Source organism: Geotrypetes seraphini, chromosome 16, assembly GCF_902459505.1.
Source record: "Geotrypetes seraphini chromosome 16, aGeoSer1.1, whole genome shotgun sequence".
Lineage (NCBI taxonomy): Eukaryota > Metazoa > Chordata > Amphibia > Gymnophiona > Dermophiidae > Geotrypetes > Geotrypetes seraphini.
The window spans coordinates 55,012,060-55,033,532 of NC_047099.1; the positions used below are offsets into that span (position 1 = coordinate 55,012,060).

General features: G+C 43.8%; 1 protein-coding gene across 1 annotated transcript; it reads left to right on the forward strand.

The window, feature by feature from the left end:
* The first annotated feature begins 3,245 nt into the window (after window positions 1-3,245).
* On the forward strand, window positions 3,246-20,868 carry LOC117350822 (major histocompatibility complex class I-related gene protein-like). Its single transcript, XM_033925460.1, has 8 exons — window positions 3,246-3,401; window positions 6,554-6,823; window positions 7,702-7,977; window positions 8,644-8,916; window positions 11,128-11,226; window positions 14,686-14,718; window positions 20,340-20,387; window positions 20,740-20,868. Exons 1-8 carry the CDS (start codon window positions 3,341-3,343, stop codon window positions 20,745-20,747), a joined length of 1,068 nt encoding a protein of 355 aa, XP_033781351.1. The 5' UTR covers window positions 3,246-3,340; the 3' UTR covers window positions 20,748-20,868.
* The last annotated feature ends 605 nt before the right edge of the window (window positions 20,869-21,473 follow it).

Genomic DNA, 21,473 nt, shown 5'->3' on the forward strand with positions numbered 1-21,473 from the left:
GCACTTCAGGAGAATCAGATATTTCCACAGACGGTTCCACAGAGGTTACCACCGAGAAGCCAGGGGAGTTAACCAGTTCGGATACCCGAGGACGGGGACGGACTCGACAACAACGAACGAGAGGCAAAGCTCGGACGACAATATCACGTCAGTGATAAATTTGTCCTCTGTAACTCTTACGATTGCACAGAAAGAAATTCTTGAAAAAGGTCTGGGGTTTGTTATGACTCACCCACCGGACTTCTTCAAATTACATTCTGCTTTGCACGCTTTCGTAAGGAAGATGCAATGTAAGGTTTTCTTTCAAGACAATTCTGTAGGGGAGCTTGAACCACTGGAGGAAGATAGCGAGTCTATTCAAACTGCGAGGCAAGAATGCTCTATCCCCATCTGTAAGTTAAAATCACGCTGGGTCCCTCCGGGCCCCATGGATCCCCTTATTTTTACTTTTCAAGAACTAATTTTTGCAGACCTAAAGGAACTCCAAAAGAACTGGCAGAACGTAGGTCCCTATAACACCACTAGAGCCCAAACATTAGGCTTTCAAGAACTGATGGCTAACAATGACATCATTGTCACTAAGGCAGACAAGGGAGGGGCCACGGTCATTCTTAACACTAACGAGTATGACATTGAAGCCAGACGTCAGTTGGCAGATACAAAGGCGTATAAACTTCTTGATGGGGATCCAACTACAGAGTTGGGTATAGAGATATTGAACCTCTTAAATCGGTATCAGGAGCAAGGTGAAATTACCAAGAAAGAATATCAATTCTTATTTGAGAAGAATCCCAGGGTTCCCAGTATATCATTTGTTCCTAAGATACACAAGACTCTCAAAAATCCTCCAGGGAGACCAATAGTCAACACCCGGTCCTCTATACTTGAGCCCTTATCTAAAATGGTGGACTTCTTCCTTAGGGATGAGGTCCCGAAGATAAAGTCCTATATCAGGGATTCGTCCCATTTTTTGACGAATATTACAGCTCTTCAACTTAATACGACTGACAGATGGTTAGTGACTTTGGACGTTGTTTCGTTATACACTCAGATTCCACAGGAGGAAGCATTGGCAGTTATCAAAGAATCCCTCCAAAGTAGAACCACTCACCGTATTTCCACCACATTTTTGATGTATTTGGCCACGTGGGTCATTAAACACAACTATTTTCAATACCATCATAAATTCTACCAACAAATCCAGGGGGTGGCAATGGGTGCCACCTTGGCCCCCTCTGTGGCTGCCCTTTACATGGCACGTTTTGAAGAAACCTGGATATATCCATCCCCATGGAACACGTATATTGGGTTCTGGGGCAGATTTCTAGACGATATCTTTTTCATTTGGGACAGCTCCAAGGAGAATTTGGACAAGTTTATTGAATTTTTGAATACAGTGGACACTAACATCAAGTTCACAATGACATGCCACCAGACCACGATAGATTTTTTGGACATTACTGTCCAAGCTAACGGGGCGAATATTTCCACATCCCTATACATCAAACCAGTAACTCGGAATACCATATTACACTTCACCAGTTTCCACCCATTCAAACTTCGCTTTAATTTACCAATAGGCCAATTCTTGCGATTACGCAGGATTTGTTCATCAATGGAAGAATATAAAATTCAAGCTGCTAAATTGAGTGATCGCCTCCATTGCAGAGGCTATCCTGAGAAATCCATAAAACAGGCCCTATATAGGGCGAAATTTGCTCAAAGAGATCTATTACTACAGGAACATACAGAGGAGCAAGAAGTGTATGAGATTCTTACGTGTGTTCTTCCTTACTCTAAAGCAGTAAAAACAGTGGTGGATATACTGAGAAAATACTGGTTTGTAGTGCGTTCCCACAAATCCCTTGAAGTTTTTCCTCGTATAGCGTACACACGAGGTATTACGCTAGGACAACGCTGTAATTTTCAAAAATACAGGGTTGACCCCGAGGTAAGGATAGGGGGCACCCACGGGATATGCGGACGTTGTCAATGGTGTTCCTCAGCCATTCAGGGGGACTCTTGGGAGGTTCCGGGAAGATCTATTATTTTAAAATCAGAGCATATTACAGATTGTAATTCCCAAGGAGTTATTTATTCCATTGTATGTCCTTGTGACCTCGTATACGTGGGGCGCACTAGTAGAAGGATAAAGACCAGATTGACTGAACACAAATCGCGTGTTCTTAACGAAGTCAAGCATGCTCCGCTGGTTGAACACTGGCTTAAGTTCAAACACACTGTTAATGACTTTAGGTGGCGGGTCATAAAGAAAATAACAGGGCGGGCTGGAGAGGGAGATTCTGTCAAATTGAACGAAACTGAACAAAGATTGATCTTTAGTCTTGACACTGTTGAGCCGTGTGGGCTCAACAGTGAGATTGAATGGGGTTCACTGTAACTCTGGTCAGATCCAATCAGCTGTGGGGGGCGGAGTCTTACTCATTTGAAATTAGCATTTAAACCGGGGCCAGAGGACGCCGCCGCCATCTTTTTTCCATAAGCGATAGGAGTCGGATGACAGCGGCACCCCTGGTAAGCACTAAATAGCGAAATGGTAGTAGAACAGTTTTAGAAACAGATTTAGGCAGGGCGGGTTGTAAACGTATTATAACAGCTCTACTTGTTTATTTTTCAGGGAGACCCTTGAGAAAACACCAATGTGTGAAACATGTCGGGTCTGACTCCCTGGGTTTTTGGCTGAAGCTAAGTATTACTTACTTTTAAAAGAGACATAGTAATGGGAAATCCATTTTGATATTTATTCTTTAAGACTTTTCATAAAATCAGAATAAAAAAATTTTTTTCAAAATAATTTTCATAACTTGTAGCCAATGATGAAGCACCACAATATACTTCCCGCGATGTGAAGTAAATATATGCGGTGGAGTGGTGGGGCTGAGGCTCGTTTTGAAAAAGTATTTGAAAGAATATATAAAATATTATAATTGGGTACACCACATTTATATAGTTTACAACATTGTACCCGATACACATTTCGTTTGCAAATCTGCCATATACTTTTTGTTCTTTTTTTGTAGCATGTGGGTCTCCCAGGCTATTTTTAATTTTCTCCATTAATGGCCATGCGCTGGTTGTGCCAATCAGTCGGTGCACAGTTGTTGATCAGCTCTTGACCTCCAAACCCATTCCCTGCACTAAAAATAAAAAACAATTTTAGCACATTGATTGAATGCGCTAGTGCTTATACAGCTTAGTAAAAGGAGCTCTTGATGGGCCAGTCCCCAAAACACTTTCACTTTCGATTTCCACTGAACAACAACTGACGATTCAGGTCTGGTAAAAAGACCAGCCATAAGCTTTGTCAGAAACCTAAGAGATGTTCTTTTTACGGCTGATCTTTGCCTTCGGGTGTTTCTCTCCGGGCTACGGCTCCTCGGGTGAGTTTCCTGTTCATACAAATCCTCTTATTTCCAGGGATGGGATCCTTGAGAGAGCAGGCGAGAGTTCCTTAGAATAGATCCTTAATAGAAAATGACACGGTTGGAGGGGAATCTATTACCATTCCCACCCCGTCTTCGTGAGCTCGTCCCAGTCCCCTGCCCTGCAAACTGTCGGATCCCATCTGCACAAGCCTCGAATAGTTACTGTGTTTCCCCGAAACTAAGACCTAGTGCCTTTTTGGGGCTCCAAATTAATATAAGACAGTGTCTTATTTTCAGGGATGGCTTATTTTTTCTGTAATGATCATCTCCTACACTCCCAATACTTCCTATTTCCTTTCTCTCCCCCACATGTGCAGCATCTTTCCTCCCCTCTTACCCATCCCCAGCTGATTCCTTACAGCTTCTATCCCTCCCTCCCATCCCCCTGTGCAGCTGAACCCTTGAAGCTTCTATCCATCCCTTCCTCCCATCCCCCTGTGCAGCATCTTTCTATCACCCCTCCCCCCCTCCGCCGTCACCACCGCTGCGCACCCGGCACCTCCCCCTGCTGATCCTTTCATCTCTCCCTCCCAGCCTAAATACCTGGGAACAATCAGTAGCACAGACTGCATCGCGGCCTGTCCTCATGTCTCCTTCATTGATGATCATGATGTCATTAGTAACACAGCAAGGAACGGCCGGGCGTGAGAAGGGCAGGCCGCGATGCAGCCTGTGCTGCTGCCGCTGCCGTTTGTTCCCAGGTATTTCAGTCTCAGTAAGGGTTCAGATGGGAGGGAGAGATGGAAGGCGGGGGAAACGCTGCTGCTGGCAACTAGGGCTTATTTTGGAGGGTAGGGCTTATATTAAGACCTACCCCGAAAATCATACTAGGGCTTATTTTCGGGGTAGGTCTTATTTTCGGAGAAACACAGTATCATTTTATACTGAACTTATTTTATTAAAGTATAAAAAGAGACAATATTCTGTACAATTGTCATTTTATAAACACAAATAATACCGAGCAAGGATCAACAAAACCCCTGTCTTCCCTCCCTTTCACAAATATCCCCTCCACTATTGTGAAAATTGAACAAACCAAATTACTACAAAATGCTACATAGAGAAATCAAGCTAACAAAATACTTCAGTCACACATGGCAGGAACAGTGTTAGGGGAGAGCAACTAGGGCAACTGCCCCCTGGTCAGAAAGAGAGCCCTAAGCCAGCTGGAAGCTAAAGAAGCACAGCCTGGGCTTTGCGGTCCCCAGTTATGTCTAATACCAGCTCTAGCAGGATACATATTTCAAATCAGAAATATTCTAATCACAAAATATAAAATAATTTTTTTTTCTACCTTTTGTGGTAATTTTATTCTTCAAATCACATTGGTTTCAGGCTTTGGTTTTGGGTTCCTTCTGTCTTCATTGTGGCATGGCTGGCTCCTGAAGGTGAAATAGGCCCAAGAGGAGCTGGGGAGGAGATGCCGATTCTGACATGGGCACAATTTTTTTTACCACAAGAGCAAGACTTTTCACCGCTCCCACGGGGCAGTAAAAGGTCTTGTCCCCATTCCTGTGGAAAACCAGTTGCAAATGTTTCCATTCCTGTGGATTTACTGCAGTGACCATGGTTTACTGTGGTAAATGGTCCCCGTGTCATTCTCTAATCCTTAAAGAAACTTCACTCAGGGGGTTGGTAGGAGCAGGGCGTAGTGGGTGGGGAGGGGTGCGGATCCTGTGGTATAAACAAGAGTTTCAAATTGCTTTATGATTTCTTATAGCGCCCGACAAGGATCATGATCTGCCTAGGCATAGCTATGGGTGGGGCCCCCCATCCTTCCCTGCTGAAGCAGGCGGACTGATCCCCCCTCAACCAAAAAGGATGAGGAGGGTGCTCAGCCCCAGATTCCCACCCTGCCAGGTACGCCACTGATGATTCTAAAAGAGGGAGTTGACTAAATCAGTGTTTTTCAACCTTTTTACACCTATGGACTGGCAGAAATAAAAGAATTATTCTATGGACCGGCATCGGTCCATGGACCGGCAGTTGAAGAACATGGGGCTAAGTCATGGGCCAAACCCCGCCCATCTCTACCAAATCTCCACCCCAGACCCCACCCCCATAATAGTACTAATTGCACCTTGCACGTCCCGTGCCTCATCTGGAAGCCTTTCCTCTGACGTTGCAACGTCAGAGAGAAGGCTTCCGGTTCAGGTGCAGGATGCCTATAGGAGCCATTGCCTGTGGCTTTGTGCACTGAATCAGTTAGGAAGAGGGAGCTGGCTCGAAGATAACGCCGCATTGATTGCACCATGGACTGGCGGTTGAAGAACACTGTTTTGGGCCTGATGCCCTGTGGACCGGCAGGAAATTTCTGTGGACCGGCACTGGTCCATGAACCGGTGGTTGAAGAACACTGGACTAAATGATCCTGATTTAAGCAATAAAATGGCTTATTCATTTGCGTTCCAAGTTGGATGTTTGTAACAAATTTTATTTTGTAATAAGTATGAGCATAATTTTTATTGTGAGCCACTCTGCACCTATTTCTAGGGAGAAATTACTTTTATAAATGTCAATTTAGGTTAGATTATATTAGATTTGACTGGTGTATTTGGAATCAGAAGATGAAAGACAGAAATTGGCTTTCCATAAAGTCTTAAATGTTATCCTGTGTACAAAGAGCAAGGTTCCTAGGCAGCCTTGACTCCTGTAACTAATAAGGATAGAATTTCCTGCCACAGTAATGTCAATCGGTTCCAAAGAGCTCTTTGGATCTGATGACCTTGCTAGCCGAAACAGTAATATCAATCAGCATTGCCAAGGAGACCACGTGTGGCATTGGGACCCCAAGTAATTAACCTGTTTGCCCTCCCTGTCTCACTTCATGTGCCTTTGATAGGGAATGCTCCCAGCTGTGGGAAATGGCTGTGTTTAAGGAGTGGTGTTGTCAAGTGGTTCCCATTACTTTTACTGACTTGGGGGCTTCTCACGTCTAGTTTGAGGTCCTCGGACAGATCTGGGCTTCAGAATAAGCGACCATGCATCTTAGGGGAAAATTGTAATAAGACGGAGTGAGGTTCCACCAGGCTTCTGTTCCTGTGGAGGAGTAATGAGATTAGACTGATTAATAATGAGCTGGAGGTGATAACGTCTCTTTGTTTCAGGGTCTCACTCTCTCCGGTATTTTTACACGGGGCTGTCAGAGTCCATATCTGGAGCACCAGAGTTTTATGCTATCGGATATGTGGATGATCTGCCCTTCATCTGGTATGACGGTAGGAGCCAAGAGGTTCAGTCCCAGGCCAAATGGATGAGTGAGGTGAAGAACCAGGATCCAGAGTACCTGAAGCGAAATACTAAGGCTCTGAGAGGCTGGCAGGAAAACTTCAAAGCGGACATACAGATACTTATGGATCGTTACAACCAGAGCGCAGGTGAGTGACTGATAACAGTGGTACAGCATCCTCCCTCTCCTACAATACTTTTTGATATACATCTAAACAAGTTGTATCTGAGCAGTTTGCATTCAAAATTTGCAAATGAATGGGAACAGAGGAACAAACTCTAAAATATTAATAACAGCAGAAACTTTTAAACTTACTGAAAACATTGAACTAAGCTAAAGGAGGGAAAGCACTAAACAAAGGAATTTAGAAAAGATGCAGGGTATTGCCCCCAGAGACAACGTTTGATCTGTAGGAAATGCCTTGGAGAAAACTGCTTAAATGTTATAAAATGTTTGAGATGAACAGGAAGAAGCTGATTTCCAAAGTGCAAGAACAGTTGTGTAGTGCAGCCTGGCACAGAAATACAAGGGGTAATTGATCTGTACAAAAAAGGAAGGTATACCCAGTAGAAAACTCTGATGAGCGATGAGTACCTTAACTGGAACCTCAGGGGACCATGCAGGAGAATTTCTCAAATGTAGTGTTGTGGAACAAGGGTAGAGGAGGCCCAAAGTCAGGTGTGAGCGTCGTCCTCACTAAAGAACTCATACATGTGAACAAACTTCCTCCTTTGAATAGGAAGGATATCTGGTATGTAAGCACTGGTAATGACTTAGGGTGGAAGACCAAAGGGGGGTGCTGGCATGAGGATAGAGAGAATGCCCTTGTGATCCTAGTCTTTCTTTCCAACGCCTTGTGCCTTTCCATGATTGCAAACCTAGAGCCCCGTGTCTCAACCCCCAATCCCTGCTTGCCGTTGATTCCTCCTTCCTGGAAAATTCCCCTCTCCAACAACTCTTTCATTTCTCTCATTGGCCTGTAAAGACACTCATCCCCTCCTCCACTGTTTTCTTTGTTTGTCTAAGGGCTACACACTTTACAGGAGATGTATGGCTGTGAAAAGAACCAAAATGGCAGCACTTGGGGATTTCTTCAGTATGCTTACGATGGGCATGACTTCATCAGCCTGGATAAGGACAGACAGACCTGGTTGCCGGCAAAGCCAGGAGCGGACATGTCCACACAGATGTTGAATGCAGACAGAGGACTTGCTGAGTATTGGAAGGGTTACCTTGAGCAGACATGCATCCAGTGGTTAGAGAAACACATCACGTATGGAGCCAAGCAGCTGCAACATAAAGGTAACAACCCCAAGCCCTGACCCTGTTCCTAGGGCACAATACTGAGTCCCACCTTTGCTGCCGTACACCTGTGTCACTTGTATTGAAGGTGACATTTTGCTTCTCCCCCAACACCAGGATGAACAAAGGGCAATGGTGGATTAGAAAAACAGTGAGTTTAGTGTCTAAAATGCATAAGGGCTAGACTGGCACAGCACATGCTTCTGACTTGGGGTTTCTGTCCCCAGTCCCTGGAACCCACCCAGTTGGTCTCATTGGTAGGATGGGACACACAATGATTTCCTGGACACCTGATTGGATAGCTGGCGCCTTTTAAATCTTAGGGCCCTAGTCAGTTACTTGTGTTGCTTATGCCTGCATTAGGCCTGTACATCCTCAGACCACTGCAGTCTTCTGCTGACCCTTAGGGGGGGGGGGTAGATTTGGTGGTTTATAGGATTGTGTGTCCCTTATGCAGAGAGAGGTTGGATGATGTCCAATCCAGTATATTGGCAGTCCCAGTCAAGGAAAAGCTGGGCTTCTGTTTTCAGTGGGCAGAGATCCCTCTCCGGGCAGTAGGACTGTGTCTGGGGAGTTAGGAGGGACTCTGGGTCCTATCGTATAGGATGTGTACTCTGTTCTGAACACCCGATTCCTGTTTTCCCCTCCCCCTTCTCTTCCCCACAGTCCGGCCCCAAGTGAAGGTCTCAGATCGAAAGTCTGAGGAGCGTCTCATCACCCTGCACTGCCAAGTGACCGGGTTTTACCCCCGTGAGATTGATGTGAAATGGATGAAGAATGGAAACATCATGCATGGAACAGCATCCAAAGACATTCTCCCCAACCACGATGGCACCTACCAGACCCGGGAGTCCGTGGAGATTGACCCCCAGGAGGAAGCCAGGTACTCCTGCCACGTGGAACACAGCAGCATGCCAGAGTCACTCATCGTCCTCTGGGGTAAGTCTGGGATTAATCCGAGTTGGGAAGATGAGGGAGTCAGCTGGTTTAACCTTACAGGGCTTGATTATACAATGTAGATTAGCTATAAAGTTTTTTTTTTTTTTTTTTATAGGTTTCTGGTCTGTCACTGAACTATTTAGCAAAATATTGCTCTTCTCACATGCACTCTTACTGCCGAGTGGCAATGGAGTACAAAGCTAAGGCTGTATTGCTTTCCTAAAAACGAAGAAGTCTGTCTTCATGTGGAGATTGTGGATCTCAAGTGTCTGCGGTTATTTCCATTAGAACCAATCTTGGTTAATAACCTTAATGCAGACTATCATCGGTCCAACTGTCTCTATTTGGTGATTATATTTTAAAAAAAAATGTTGTTACTTTTAAACTTTTTTTTAAGTGCAGTTATACTAAACACCTATTGATGGATTTAAATAAACTGCACTTAAAAAAAGTTTAAGAGTAACAAAAATTTTTTTATATAATCACCAAATAGAGACAGTTGGACCGATGATAGTCTGCATTAAGGTTATTAACCAAGACTGGTTCTAATGGAAATAACCGCAGACACTTGAGATCCACAGTTTCCACATGAAGACAGACTTTTTCGTTATAGCAACAGCTTGTGAGTTTTAGGAGTTATAGCGTGTAACACTTGAAAAATTGAAGGTATAAGGTTTCCTGAAAACGACACATGAAGTGTTGTGCTAGTTATGAGGTCAGTGAGATGAATTGAGTAATCTGATTGGCCGTGAGTTCTCGATACTATGATTTGATTCGGAGAGTCCAAATAATCTGGTTAGTTGAAATGGGATTGTGAATCCACTCAGGATTCACAGCTTGAAACTTTCTAAAATGCCCAAATCTTTGTTAGAGGTGTCTGTAGTCTGTGCAGGTACCTCTCTGCTGTGTAGGAGGTGGAGGAAGAGGGCAGCACTTCAGAGAGTGGGGCTACTGGAACACTGTTACAGTAAGGAGGTCAATCATTGATTGACATCCATCTCTGTTTATAAAGAGACTAGTGTTTAAGACTGTTACATTAACGGGTGCTAGAATAGATGTGTAGACTTTTAGCACAATGGGGTGCTGCTGAGGTGTTTCTTTCTTTTTTTTTTTTTTAAATCTCTGTCAGTCTGTCTTTCTCTCTCCCTGCCCCCATTTCTTTCTGTCTCTGTCCCTGTCTGTGTGTCTCTGTCTTTCTTTCTTTCTGTCTCTTCTAATCTAATCTAATCTAATCCTTAGGTTTGTATACCGCATCATCGCCACGTTCGTAGAGCTTGACGCGGTTTACAGTAGGAGAAATAGGAAGGAACTACAATAGAGGGTTAGAGGTAGAAGTGTGAAGAAAATTTAGAGGACTTGGGATGCCAAGATATAAGAGTTTCCTTGATTCCTAAGTTGGAGGGAGACTTACATGTCCCCCTGCCCAGCAGCAGCCCTTCTCTCTTCCTTTTACCTCCAGTTCCTTCAGGAATATTGGTCCCAGCGATCTTTGCCGCTTCGGCCGAGGCCGCTGTCCCGGTGCAGCAGTAACCGCACCCTCTGTCCGGGTTTCTGCAGTGCCTGTACCTGGGTGCCCATACCACCCTCCACTTTCTTTCCCCCTATCACCCAGATCCCAGGGCCCTCTCCTCCTCTTCCCGTTGCTGGGGTGCCTGCAGCGCCCCCTTCTGTCCAGCTGTCCCCAGCGCTCGCACCCTCTCCCTGTCCTCCTGATCCAGGTTACTCGAGTACCCCCCCACCCCGCACCGGACGGGGGCGGGTGACGGAGAAGAGGGAGGCTGGGACACCAGCGTGAAGAGGAGGAAGGGGGAGGATAATAAGCCGAGGGCGCGACTCCATGCTCTGTGCGGGCAGCGTTTGTTTGTTTTCGTTCAGCTCCATTTCTTCCCGCCCCTGTCCGGCACAGAGCTCAACAGCTTAAAAGCCTCTCTTCCTTCAAGGAAGGGATGGATAAGATATGGTGGTCCTTTATTTTTATTGCTTAACTGTATATTGTGTGTGTGTTTATTACTTTTTTTTATACGCTGATTATTTACCCAATGCCATTTGAGATGATTTACAACTTTATAATTCAAGCATTGTTCTAGAGTAGTTCCTAAAAGGTAAGCATGGCGATCTTGGAGGTTCAGTGATGGGGGAGGGGTGCTAAGAAGGACTGAAATATTACACAGGTTCATACCATGGGCATTTTGTTGCTTTTCTATCTGTTAGAGCCAAAATCGCCATCTTCCCTACTAATTGTAATCATCATTGGAGTGATTTCTGGAGTGCTGGTAGCGATTGGAGTCATTATCTGGAAGAAACAAAGAGGTAAGAGATTGAGGGCGGATAATGGGTCTCCCTAGGATGATGGGGAACACTGTATAACAACTTAGATGCATGACAGATTTCTGCCCTTCCACTTCTCCAGTCCCTCTGGGGTGTTATACTGAGGACTGACTGACTGAGCTCTGAAGCCCTCACCATATAGTGAGAAATGCCTAGTTGAGCTCTGTGGTCCCTCCCTCTCCTCACACAAACTTCTTATTATACAAAAGGAAGCCTGGCCTAGCTCTGTATCTGTTCTTTGTATCCTACTTTGGAGGATGCCTAGTGCTGTACTTGCAGAGCACCTTGCTGAATTCTCACCCCTTCCATCCCCATCACCTGTTATACTGTGAAATCCTGGCTGAAAGTCTGTGTCCCATCCCTCTTCAGGAATCTCCATGATGTGCACATGGCTAACAACCTGAGTTCTCTTCCCTCCGTGAGGATCAGGGAAACTAACCCTCTCCCCAGTACTTACACACTCCTAGCAAGATCTTTAGAAAGACAGTTATAGGCTATTATTCCTTGAATCTTTTCTAATTCAGGCTGGTACTGGACCACTCTCATCCTCTGATTCACCCAGTATTTCACATCTGGGAAGCAGTTACTAATGCTTCCTGTATGTTAAACCTGGGTTAAAAATTTTTGACAAGATTCCAATGAAATAGTTCTGGCTAAAGTCGTGGATTTCACAGAAGATGTCTGTATCTCCACGGAGATTTAAAAAAATTGTAATCCGAAATACTTACTAAACTAAACCTTAAGTTTATATACTGCATCCTCTTCATAATTATAGAGCTCGCATGGTTTACAAGAGTTTAATAAAGGAAGGAGTAGCATAGAGGGGTTGTATGTTGAGTCCAGGGGGGAAGAGAACATTACAATTTTGTGAAGAGCCTAGTTTTCAGGTACGGAATAATTGGAAGGAGCCCAGGTTCCGTAGTGGGGCAGTAAGATTATTCCAGAGCTCTGTGATTCTGAAAAAGAGAGATTTGGCCCAATTTTCCCGCATAGAGGATACTTATGACATAGTCCCTATTAAACTGAAAAAAAAAAATTTTAGATACGACTTAAGAACTTTTAAATGTGAGAGCACCATTCTTCCAAGCTAAGATTGTTTCAGACCTTTATTTGCAGTAAAAAAAAAGTGACAGTGATAACCATATCGCCCAAGGAAAATGAGAAACAGATATGTGAGCTGGTCTCTCTGATCATACTGGGTGACAGTATGGGAATATGATACTATTACTATTAATTATTTCTATAGTGCTACCAGACGCATGCAGCCCTGCGCAGAATAACAAAGAGTACGAAAACAGTCCCTGCTCCAAAGAGCTTACAATCTAAACAATCAAGACAGACAAACAGGATGTCATGGATACAGTTAAGGGGAACGGTTAATCAGTGGGCTGGGTTGGAGGGCAGAGGAATAGGGTTAAGGATTGAAAGCTATATGAAAAAGGTGGGTTTTCAGTCTGCTTTTAACCAAGGGAAGAGAAGGGGCTTGACAGACAAACTCGGGTCATTTATTCCAGGCATAGGGGGGCACCTAGATGAAAGGAACGAAGTCTGGAATTGGCAGTGGAGGAGAAGGGTAACGCTAAGAGTGACTTATCTGAGGAACGGAGTTCTCTGGGAGGAGTATAAGGAGAGAGAAGTGAGGAGAGATATTGAGGGACAGCAGAATGAACACACTTGTAGGTCAGCAATAAGATCTTGGAAAATCCATATGTACATTGTATGAAGATAGGACTGAAAGAGTTTCATGGTTTTCTAGGACCCTTAATCCTTAGACAAAGTCCGGCTAGGCAGCTGCAGGAGAACATCTGCATGTAAAGAAATCTTCCAATGTATACATAGTGAATTCAACCTTTAGGAAAGATATGGTGAAATGTTTTCTAGAACATAAGAACATAAGACTTGCCTCTGTCGGGTCAGACCGGAGGTCCATCGTGCCCGGCAGTCCGCTCACGCGGCGGCCCCTCAGGTCCAGGACCTGATAGTGCTCCTACCCTAAAACTCACATATGCTTTTCGCTTTTGTCCTGTAGTGTAACCTTCTATCTATACCCTGTAATCCCCTTCTCTTTCAGGAAGTCATCCAGTCCCTTTTTGAAACCCAGTATTGTACTCTGTCCTATTACCTCCTTTGGAAGCGTGTTCCAGGTGTCCACCACCCTCTGAGTGAAGAAAAACTTCCTTGCATTCGTTTTGAATCTGTCCCCTCTCAGTTTTTCTGAGTGACCTCTTGTTTTTGTTGTCCCCGCTAGTCTGAAGAATCTGTCCCTATCCACCCTCTCTATGCCTTTCATGATTTTATATGTCTGTATCATGTTCTATTAGAAAATAAAACCAGTATATCAATAGCAGGTATTAGTATGTTACCTCCTGAAGGCCAAGTTAAACAGTTTCTTCAATTTGAAACAAAACCAAAATGTGAAGAGAAATGTCGGGTTCCATCAGCCCCCTCACATCTACTGAAGAAGAAATGAGGGAACCCTTTCCGGGTTCTCTCTCTAAGCCTCCCAGCTTTCCCTTAGATCACTTACCTCATTTGTGGGCTGGTAAATTCTTCAGAAGACAGTCTCTCCTTTTTAATGCCATAAAAACGGTGAAGATATCAAAATAGCATTGGCCATCCAGAGACAGCAGGGCCATTTTGTTGGCATCTTAAGTAATGCCTAGATTATATTAAATTTACTAATATTTTATCTACCCTTTTCCACTGACTTGGTGCATTCAAGTAAAATCCAGCAAAAGTGAGAAATGGTATCTTTGTAGCTAGGTTTTGGTTTGAAAAGTATGGGCAAAGGTGGTGACTGCTTCATAAGTACCAAAAACATATTGATGGCATCCACTATTCAGGCAAACTGGGAAAATCCCTTCTCTTCAAAATCACAGGTCTTTGGAACGACCTCACCACCCCGCTGCGGAACCTGAGCTCCCTTCAGTTATTCCGCAAACAACTGAAAACCTGGCTTTTCAGCAAATTGTAGCTCTATCCTTCCCCCCTTTCTCTCCCCCCTTCTACACATAAGTTCATGTCATCCTTTTTCTTCTTCTCTACCCACTATTTTAAGTTCTTGTAAACTGTGTCGAGCTCCATTCTCATGGAGATGATGCGGTATATAAACTTAAGGTTTAGATTAGATTAGATTAGATTAACGTGGCATGTTAAACTGACTATCCCAGAATCACTCTGATCTAGCAGCCTGTGATCATCCAGGTATAGTACTGTGTTTTTGGGCAGACTGGTTGGACCATTGAGGTCTTTAACTGCCGTCATTTACTTTGTTGAATGTTTTCTCTCTCAAAGCAGCTGCATTTATTTTTTGTGTGTGATTTCCCCCCCCCCCCCCAGCAGGAAAGAAACGGAGCAGAGAGATTTAAGTTCTTGTTTGTGGTCATTAACTGTATTTGTATAATCCAGATGTTTGGTTAACCTATAGTTTTTATTTTCCAGGGAGAAAAGCTTTTGGGTACAGAGCGGCTTTGGGTAAGTGTCGGAACCTCGTATCCTGTCTTGAGGGTTTCATTGCTGCTTTTGCTGCTTGATATGTTGTGTCCGATATTTGCTGCTATATATATGAGAGGGTAATTTGAAAACTACTTCCCTGGCCAAAAAAGCGCTTTATTCATATAAATGGGCTTTTTGAAAATAACTCATACAAGGTGCAGATAAACTTATGGTGTTACAGTTGACTCCTCTTAGGTGCACGCCCTTGTTAGTCAAGAAAAATTAGTCAAATGCAATAAAACTTTTATTCAACCATAAACAAACTGAATAAAATGTAATACGGTATAGTTATAGAAACAGTACTATTCGGTCTAATGCAATAAACCTTTTTTTTTTTTAACCAACATTCTACTAAAATAATCAGTCATTTTCTGCATGCAGATTGCACGATTCAGGCTGTGTATCTGACTACTGATAAGAACATAAGAAATGCCTTCACCGGATCAGACCCTAGGTCCATCTAGTCCGGCGACCCACACGCGCGGAGGCCAATCTAGGTGTTCTCTACTGGACACCTTGTTCACCCGTGTCCCTCAATGTGATTTGCATGAAGATGTGCATCCAACTTGCCCTTGAATCCCAGAATGGTGGTCTCTGTCACAACCTCCTCCGGGAGAGCATTCCAGACGTCCACCACTCGCTGTGTGAAGCAGAACTTCCGGATAGTAGTCCTGAGTCTGCCTCCCCTAAGTTTTAGTCCATGACCTCTTTGTTCGAGTCACTGTTGACAATGTGAATAACGAAGATTCTTGTTCCATTTTGTCGAAACCTTTTAGTATTTTAAAAGTCTCTATCATATCCCCTCGCAGCCTTCTCTTCTGGAGGGTAAACAATCCCAGTTTTTCGAGGTGTTCTTCGTAACTCAAATTCTTCATACCTGTCCATAGTCGTGACAGCCATTTATCTCCAGATAACACAGCGTGTATAGGAACTTCAGCGTGTCCAAGAAGGAAACAATCTCTGCAGGCGTTTCATTAGTTGTGATGACCGCAGCAGTATCTCCATCCTCACTAGACTCTTGGTTGTCAGCAGTGCCCTTTATGACCATACAGATATCGGAATTAGTCCTGTAAGATGATGTGGGCACATCGTTATCAACGGCGACATACAGCTCAAACTCTTGTGGCGAGAGTCCAACTGGGAGTTCAATGGATGAAGTGTCAGCTTCATTTGTCTCATCAGATGCATGAACGAAGCTTGCCCGTCGATAGCAATTTGAAATCGTTGACGATGAGACTCGACTCCACTCGAGCACATCATTTTTCTCGCCAGCTCAGCAGCTTGAGGGCTGGATTCCGTGCTTGCATCAATCACTTCCTTCACATATCTTAGGACGAGTGACCTGTAATGACGTTTGAAGTTTGCGATTATCCCTTGATCCATCGGCTGAATCAAAGAGGTCGTGTTTGGTGGTAGAAACATGAGTTTGATGTTGGTTGGTCTTAAGTCATTGCTGTGTGCTACGCAGTTATCACACAGCATTACAATGTGTCTCCTAAGCCTTCTCATCAGATTGTCAAACTTCTGCAACCATTCAAACCACAGTGTCGCCGTCATCCATGCGTTTTTGTTACTTTCATATTCAACAGGCAGGCGTTTAATGTTTTTGAAGCACCGAGGATTTTGATTCTTCCCAATCACCAATGGCTCGAGCTTTTCACTACCGTCCATATCGCAACTGAGCAGCGATGTCAATCGTTCCTTTGGCACTTTGAAGCCAACAGCTTTGCTGTATTTGAAAGCCAATGTTCTGTCAGGCCCATCTCATCAGTGTTGAAAACGTTGCTTGGTTCATAACCACCAATGACTGATGGCAACACTTCCATGACCCATCTTTCAGCACCAAACTTATCTGTGTCGTGTTTTTTGCCATTCTGCTTCTTTAAATTTTATGCCATTACGAACTTTCCACCTCTCAAACCGTCAGTTTGAAGTCTTCTACGTCTAGTTTTTTAGATAACTGTGCTAGATTTTGTTTTGGAAAGTTACACTGAAAAACCACAAACACACAAGGTCAGGAGTTGAAAAGAAAATGGGGGGGGGGGGGGGGGGAGCTTGCTACTGCCACCTTGTAATGGGTTTGGAATACCAGGCATGGGGGTTTATCTAATCCAGCAGTCTCAAACACGCGGCCCACGGGCCACATGTGGCTCTCCAGGTTTTATTTGCAGCCCGCAGTCTGGACGCGATCAACAGCATTTCTCTTCCCCTTTCTTTTGGAGCAACAGCGAGTCTGGCCGGCTCGTTCCGTTCAAAGCTGCGGGTTGGCGGCTCCTCGCGCTATCCACTCCTGCATCGGAAGCCTCTCTGACGTCAGAACATCAGAGAGGCTTCAGACGCAGGCGTGGATCTCGCAAGGAGCCGCCACCCGCGGCTTTGAACGGAACGAGCTGGTCAGACACGCTGCTGCTCCACAAGGAAGAGAACGGAAGGGGAGGGGAAAGAGAAATGCTTCTGCTACATAGGGAAAGGGGGACCCTAGGGAAATGCTGCTGCTGCTGTACAGGGAAAGGGAGGGAAAGGGGAAGAGAAATGCCTCTCTTGCACAGGAAAGGGGGAAGGGAAATGCTGCTTCTGTTGCTGCTGCACCCAATTGGGGAAAAAGAGGGAAGGAAGGAGAAGGGAGAGGAGAGGAACAAGAGAAGAAGCTAAGTTCATGGGAGGGAGGGAAGGAAAGGAGATATCAGACCATGGAGGGAGAGATGCCAGGGCATGGGGGAAGGGAAGGAGACAGATACCAGACCAGGGGAAAGGAAGGAAGGAGGGAGGGAGAGAAAGGAAGGAAAGAGATGCCAGACCATGGAAATAGGACGGAAGAAGAGAGAGATAGGAAGGGAAGGTAAGACATGGAAACGTCTTAGGGAGATATTGAGAAGGTTGGTGATCCAGATGATGATTTCCTCAGGCACGGTTGCAAGGAGGTAGGTGGGGCAGTTGTCTAGGGGACTGCGACGTGCTGACAGTTTGGATAGTAGTTTTGTTGTTTCCGAGATGGACAAGCTGGAGAATGAAGTCCAGATTTGGTCTGCATTTGTAGGTTCTGTGGAATGACTTGGAGTGTCAAGAGAACTATGGTCCGTGGTAATCGCTTTGTCTATATCGGATTGAACTGTTTTGATTTTATTTAGAAAGAAGTCTGCTGGTTCTTGTGCAGTGATTTTGTTGGGGTGACCCGTGGAGTCTTGCTTCGGTGGAGTAGTGAGCTGTCATACCAGGAGGAATAAATTTTGTGTGTTTAATGCTTTGGTGCCTAGTTTGGAGGCGTAATAGTTTTTCTTGGCTTTCGATAAGTTGAGTTTGTATTTATTTATTGCTTTGTGCCAAAGTGTTCTGTGTTCTTGTGTTCCGCTTTTTCTCCATTTCCTTTCCATTCGTCTGCATAGTTGTTTGTTCTTAGTGATTTGGCGAACCAGGGGGAAGTTTGATGTTGCTTTATTTTTCGGGAGTGGAGGGGGGTGAGGATGTCTAGAGTGTTGGTTTTGGTATGGTTCCAGCTTGCTAGCATTGTTGTAGTGCAGGTAGAAGGGGTAATTAGGGATTTTGTTACTATGTTCCAGAAGAGTTTTGGTTGTGTTCTTCCTCGAACTAATTTTTCTTTACTGGTAGCTTTGTCACTCCAGTTCTCAGTATAAAGGTTTAGGTGAAAGTTTAGGAGGCAATGGCCAGTCCATGGTACAGGAGACCATTTGATGTCTGTAGTGAGATTGGCTGGAGTGGTTGCAAGTATGTCTAGGGTGTGACCTTTTTCGTGTGTGGGTCCTGAAGACATTACAGTGATTTTGCAGTCGTCGAGTAGTGTTTTGAGCTTATGGATATCTTTGTTCTCCGTGGATTCAAGAGGGAGGTTGATATCGCCGAGTATTATCAGTTTTGTGTGTTGGCATGTCAAGTTGGTTATTAGTTATGTTATTTTTAGGATGGAGCTTGATTTGAGAGTTGGGGGGTCTATAGATCAGAAGAATTCCAATGTTGTTGAGTGTGGAGTTGGGCTTGTCTTCCAGTTTGCAGGCGATATATTCTAGATCTGGGTGGGTATATATAATCGAAATATCAATAATTAGATATAAGGAATACTTACGGTAGGTAGATTAGAATAAGAAAGATAAAATATTAATGAAAGGTTACCAGTAGAACACCGAATAATGTTACTTACTTTCAAAACTAGAATCAGTGGCCAACCGGATTTCATTAATAGGCTCCTAATCCCTTATTCTCCTCAATGCTCTCTTCGTTCCATGATCCAAAACTTGCTCTCAATACACTGAAATATTTTAATATGATGCAATCTAGTATCTTTTCTGTAACAGCCCCCACCCTTTGTAACTCTGCACCCAATTTCCTAACAGAGGAGATAACTCTAAACTCCTTTAAGATTAATTTGAAAGCCTTTTTGTTCAAAGATGCCTTTGGACTGGTAATCGTCCTTTTAAGGGCGTTTCATTCTTTTTAGATGCATTTTAATCTTGCTTTATTGTCAAGTTTCAAGTTTTATTTAAAATTTGATATACATGCATTGTCACCTGTCTTTCGTCCTTTTGATTATGTATTAGTTTGTTGCCCTATTTTAGCTTTGTAAACTGCCTTGTATTTTGATTTGGCGTATATCAAATTTTATTGAAACTTGAAACTCTTTGTAAATATGAGGATATCTTTCACTGAAGATAATACTGCACAACAGTTGAATGAAGGGAATTACAACAAGGAGAAAGCAGGGAGAGACTGGGCATGAGGGGATTGACGGCTGCAGATTGCTGAGATGTTAAAAGGAGATGCATGTACCAAAGACACCAAAACACTACTACTTATCATTTATATAGCACTGAAAGGTGTATGCAGAGCTTTACTTTTTGACATTTATAGATGGTCCCTGCTCAGAAGAGCTTACAATCTAACTTGGACAGACTAGACATGACATATAGGGTTGGGGATGCAGAACCCAAGGTGAGAGGAGGTAGGAGTCGAAAGCCCTCTCAAAGAGGTGGGCTTTTAACTGGGCCTTGAACACAGCAAAAGAACTCGGAAATGCCTGGAAAAGGTCCAGAGGGTCTTGGAGAGAGAGATGAGGGAAGAACTTGATATGGGGGAGGAATTAGGCTGGACAGGTCCTAGGAGACTTATCTGTGAACATATATTTCTATGACGTTAAATGTTTGCAGTTATTCAAGGCTCCTAGGCTTTTCTTGAACGACCTGATACCTGCTGGCATCATACTCATTATTCCCTCTGCTCCTCAAATCTCCCCAATGCCTGTGACTGGTAGAGGTTTGTGCCTGTGACGTGAACTCATGTTCAAGATGGCAGATTTTCATCTTCTGTCCCTCCATTTCTGTAGCATTGTGTGCAATGACAGACATTCGGATGAGAAATATTCTGGTTTCAGCTTTGCATAGTGAAGGTACGGTCTTGAAATGACCTAAAAGTTCAGATAGACGTTTTATGCATAACAACCAGACTGCCAACACAGGGTGTGCCAATATTTTCTATCTGAAGCTCAAGTTCATGTAGGCTGAAAAGTTTGTATCCGTTTTACTTTTCCAGTGAGTATTAAATCAGTTAATCTGTTGAAAATTAACCCAGATCTGTTCTTTTCCACCCCTCAGCTAAAGAGGACAGATCTTCCACCTCTCCTGAAACTGCATTTAATCCAGGTACTGAGAAGTTCTATGCATGTGTACAGTTTGACTTGTACTGAGAAGTTCTATGCATGTGTACAGTGTTTCTCTGGATACTTCCAGCTGACTTGGGCTGGCCATAGAATTTGGTGGTACTCAGGGGGGTCTGTTTTGACATTCATGCCAATCAGTACTGTGCCTTACAAAACATGGAAATGCTGTGCTGCTTTTCACATGGCTTTGCCAGGAAGGGAAAAACACTTTACATTACACACTGACATACATGTGGATATTTCAAGGTTAACCCAGGGTTGTATATGACTCAAAGCACTTTGTCCAGCAATGTGATTAGGGTTGTAATTTCTGTTCTCTTCCTCTCTCATTTCAGCTATTTAAAGAAGAGCTTCTGCCTTTCCAGCATTTTCCCTCTTTCACTTCAGCATTTGGGACCCAGGACAATACCAGAGCAGTGGGGCACCTTACAGGGCAGTGCTGTGAACTTCACAAAAGGGTGTCGCATAAACATCTCACCAGAACTCCCTTCTAGGTTATGTATGGTGAGCCTCCCAAAACCCACTATACCCACCTGTCTACAACCCCACTAGCCCTTATGGCTGCAGGTGCCACATAAGAACATAAAAACATAAGAAGTTGCCTCCACTGGGTCAGACCAGAGGTCCATCCTACCCAGCGGTCCGCTCCCGCGGCGGCCCATCAGGTCCGCGACCTGTGAAGTGGTTACTGACCAATTCAATAACCTACCTACATATTTTAATTTAATTTAATTCTTATATACCGCTAATAACCATGAGGTTTCTAAGCGGTTTACAATACAGAATACATTGAAGATACAATAAAATAAAATTATTAAAGATAGGTACTTGGAAATTCCCTAACTGTCCCGAAGGCTCACAATCTAGCTAAGTACCTGAGAAACAATTAATGAATAGTAAACAAATATAAGGAATAATTAATGAATATGAGGAATAATTAATGAATAGTAAACAAATATGAGGAATAATTAATGAATAGTAAACAAATATAATGTAAAAGATAGAAATAGAGATAGAGATGAGAATATGAATATTCTAACAAGAATTCAGTAAATATATTAAATTAGGA

Bases quoted from the DNA above. Each gene is read 5' to 3' on its own strand.
- LOC117350822 (XM_033925460.1), top strand. From the start codon at position 3,341: ATGTTCTTTTTACGGCTGATCTTTGCCTTCGGGTGTTTCTCTCCGGGC. The intron at 6,824-7,701 runs GTGAGTGACTGA...TGTTTGTCTAAG, and splicing joins TCGTTACAACCAGAGCGCAG to GGCTACACACTTTACAGGAG. The intron at 7,978-8,643 runs GTAACAACCCCA...TCTTCCCCACAG, and splicing joins CAAGCAGCTGCAACATAAAG to TCCGGCCCCAAGTGAAGGTC.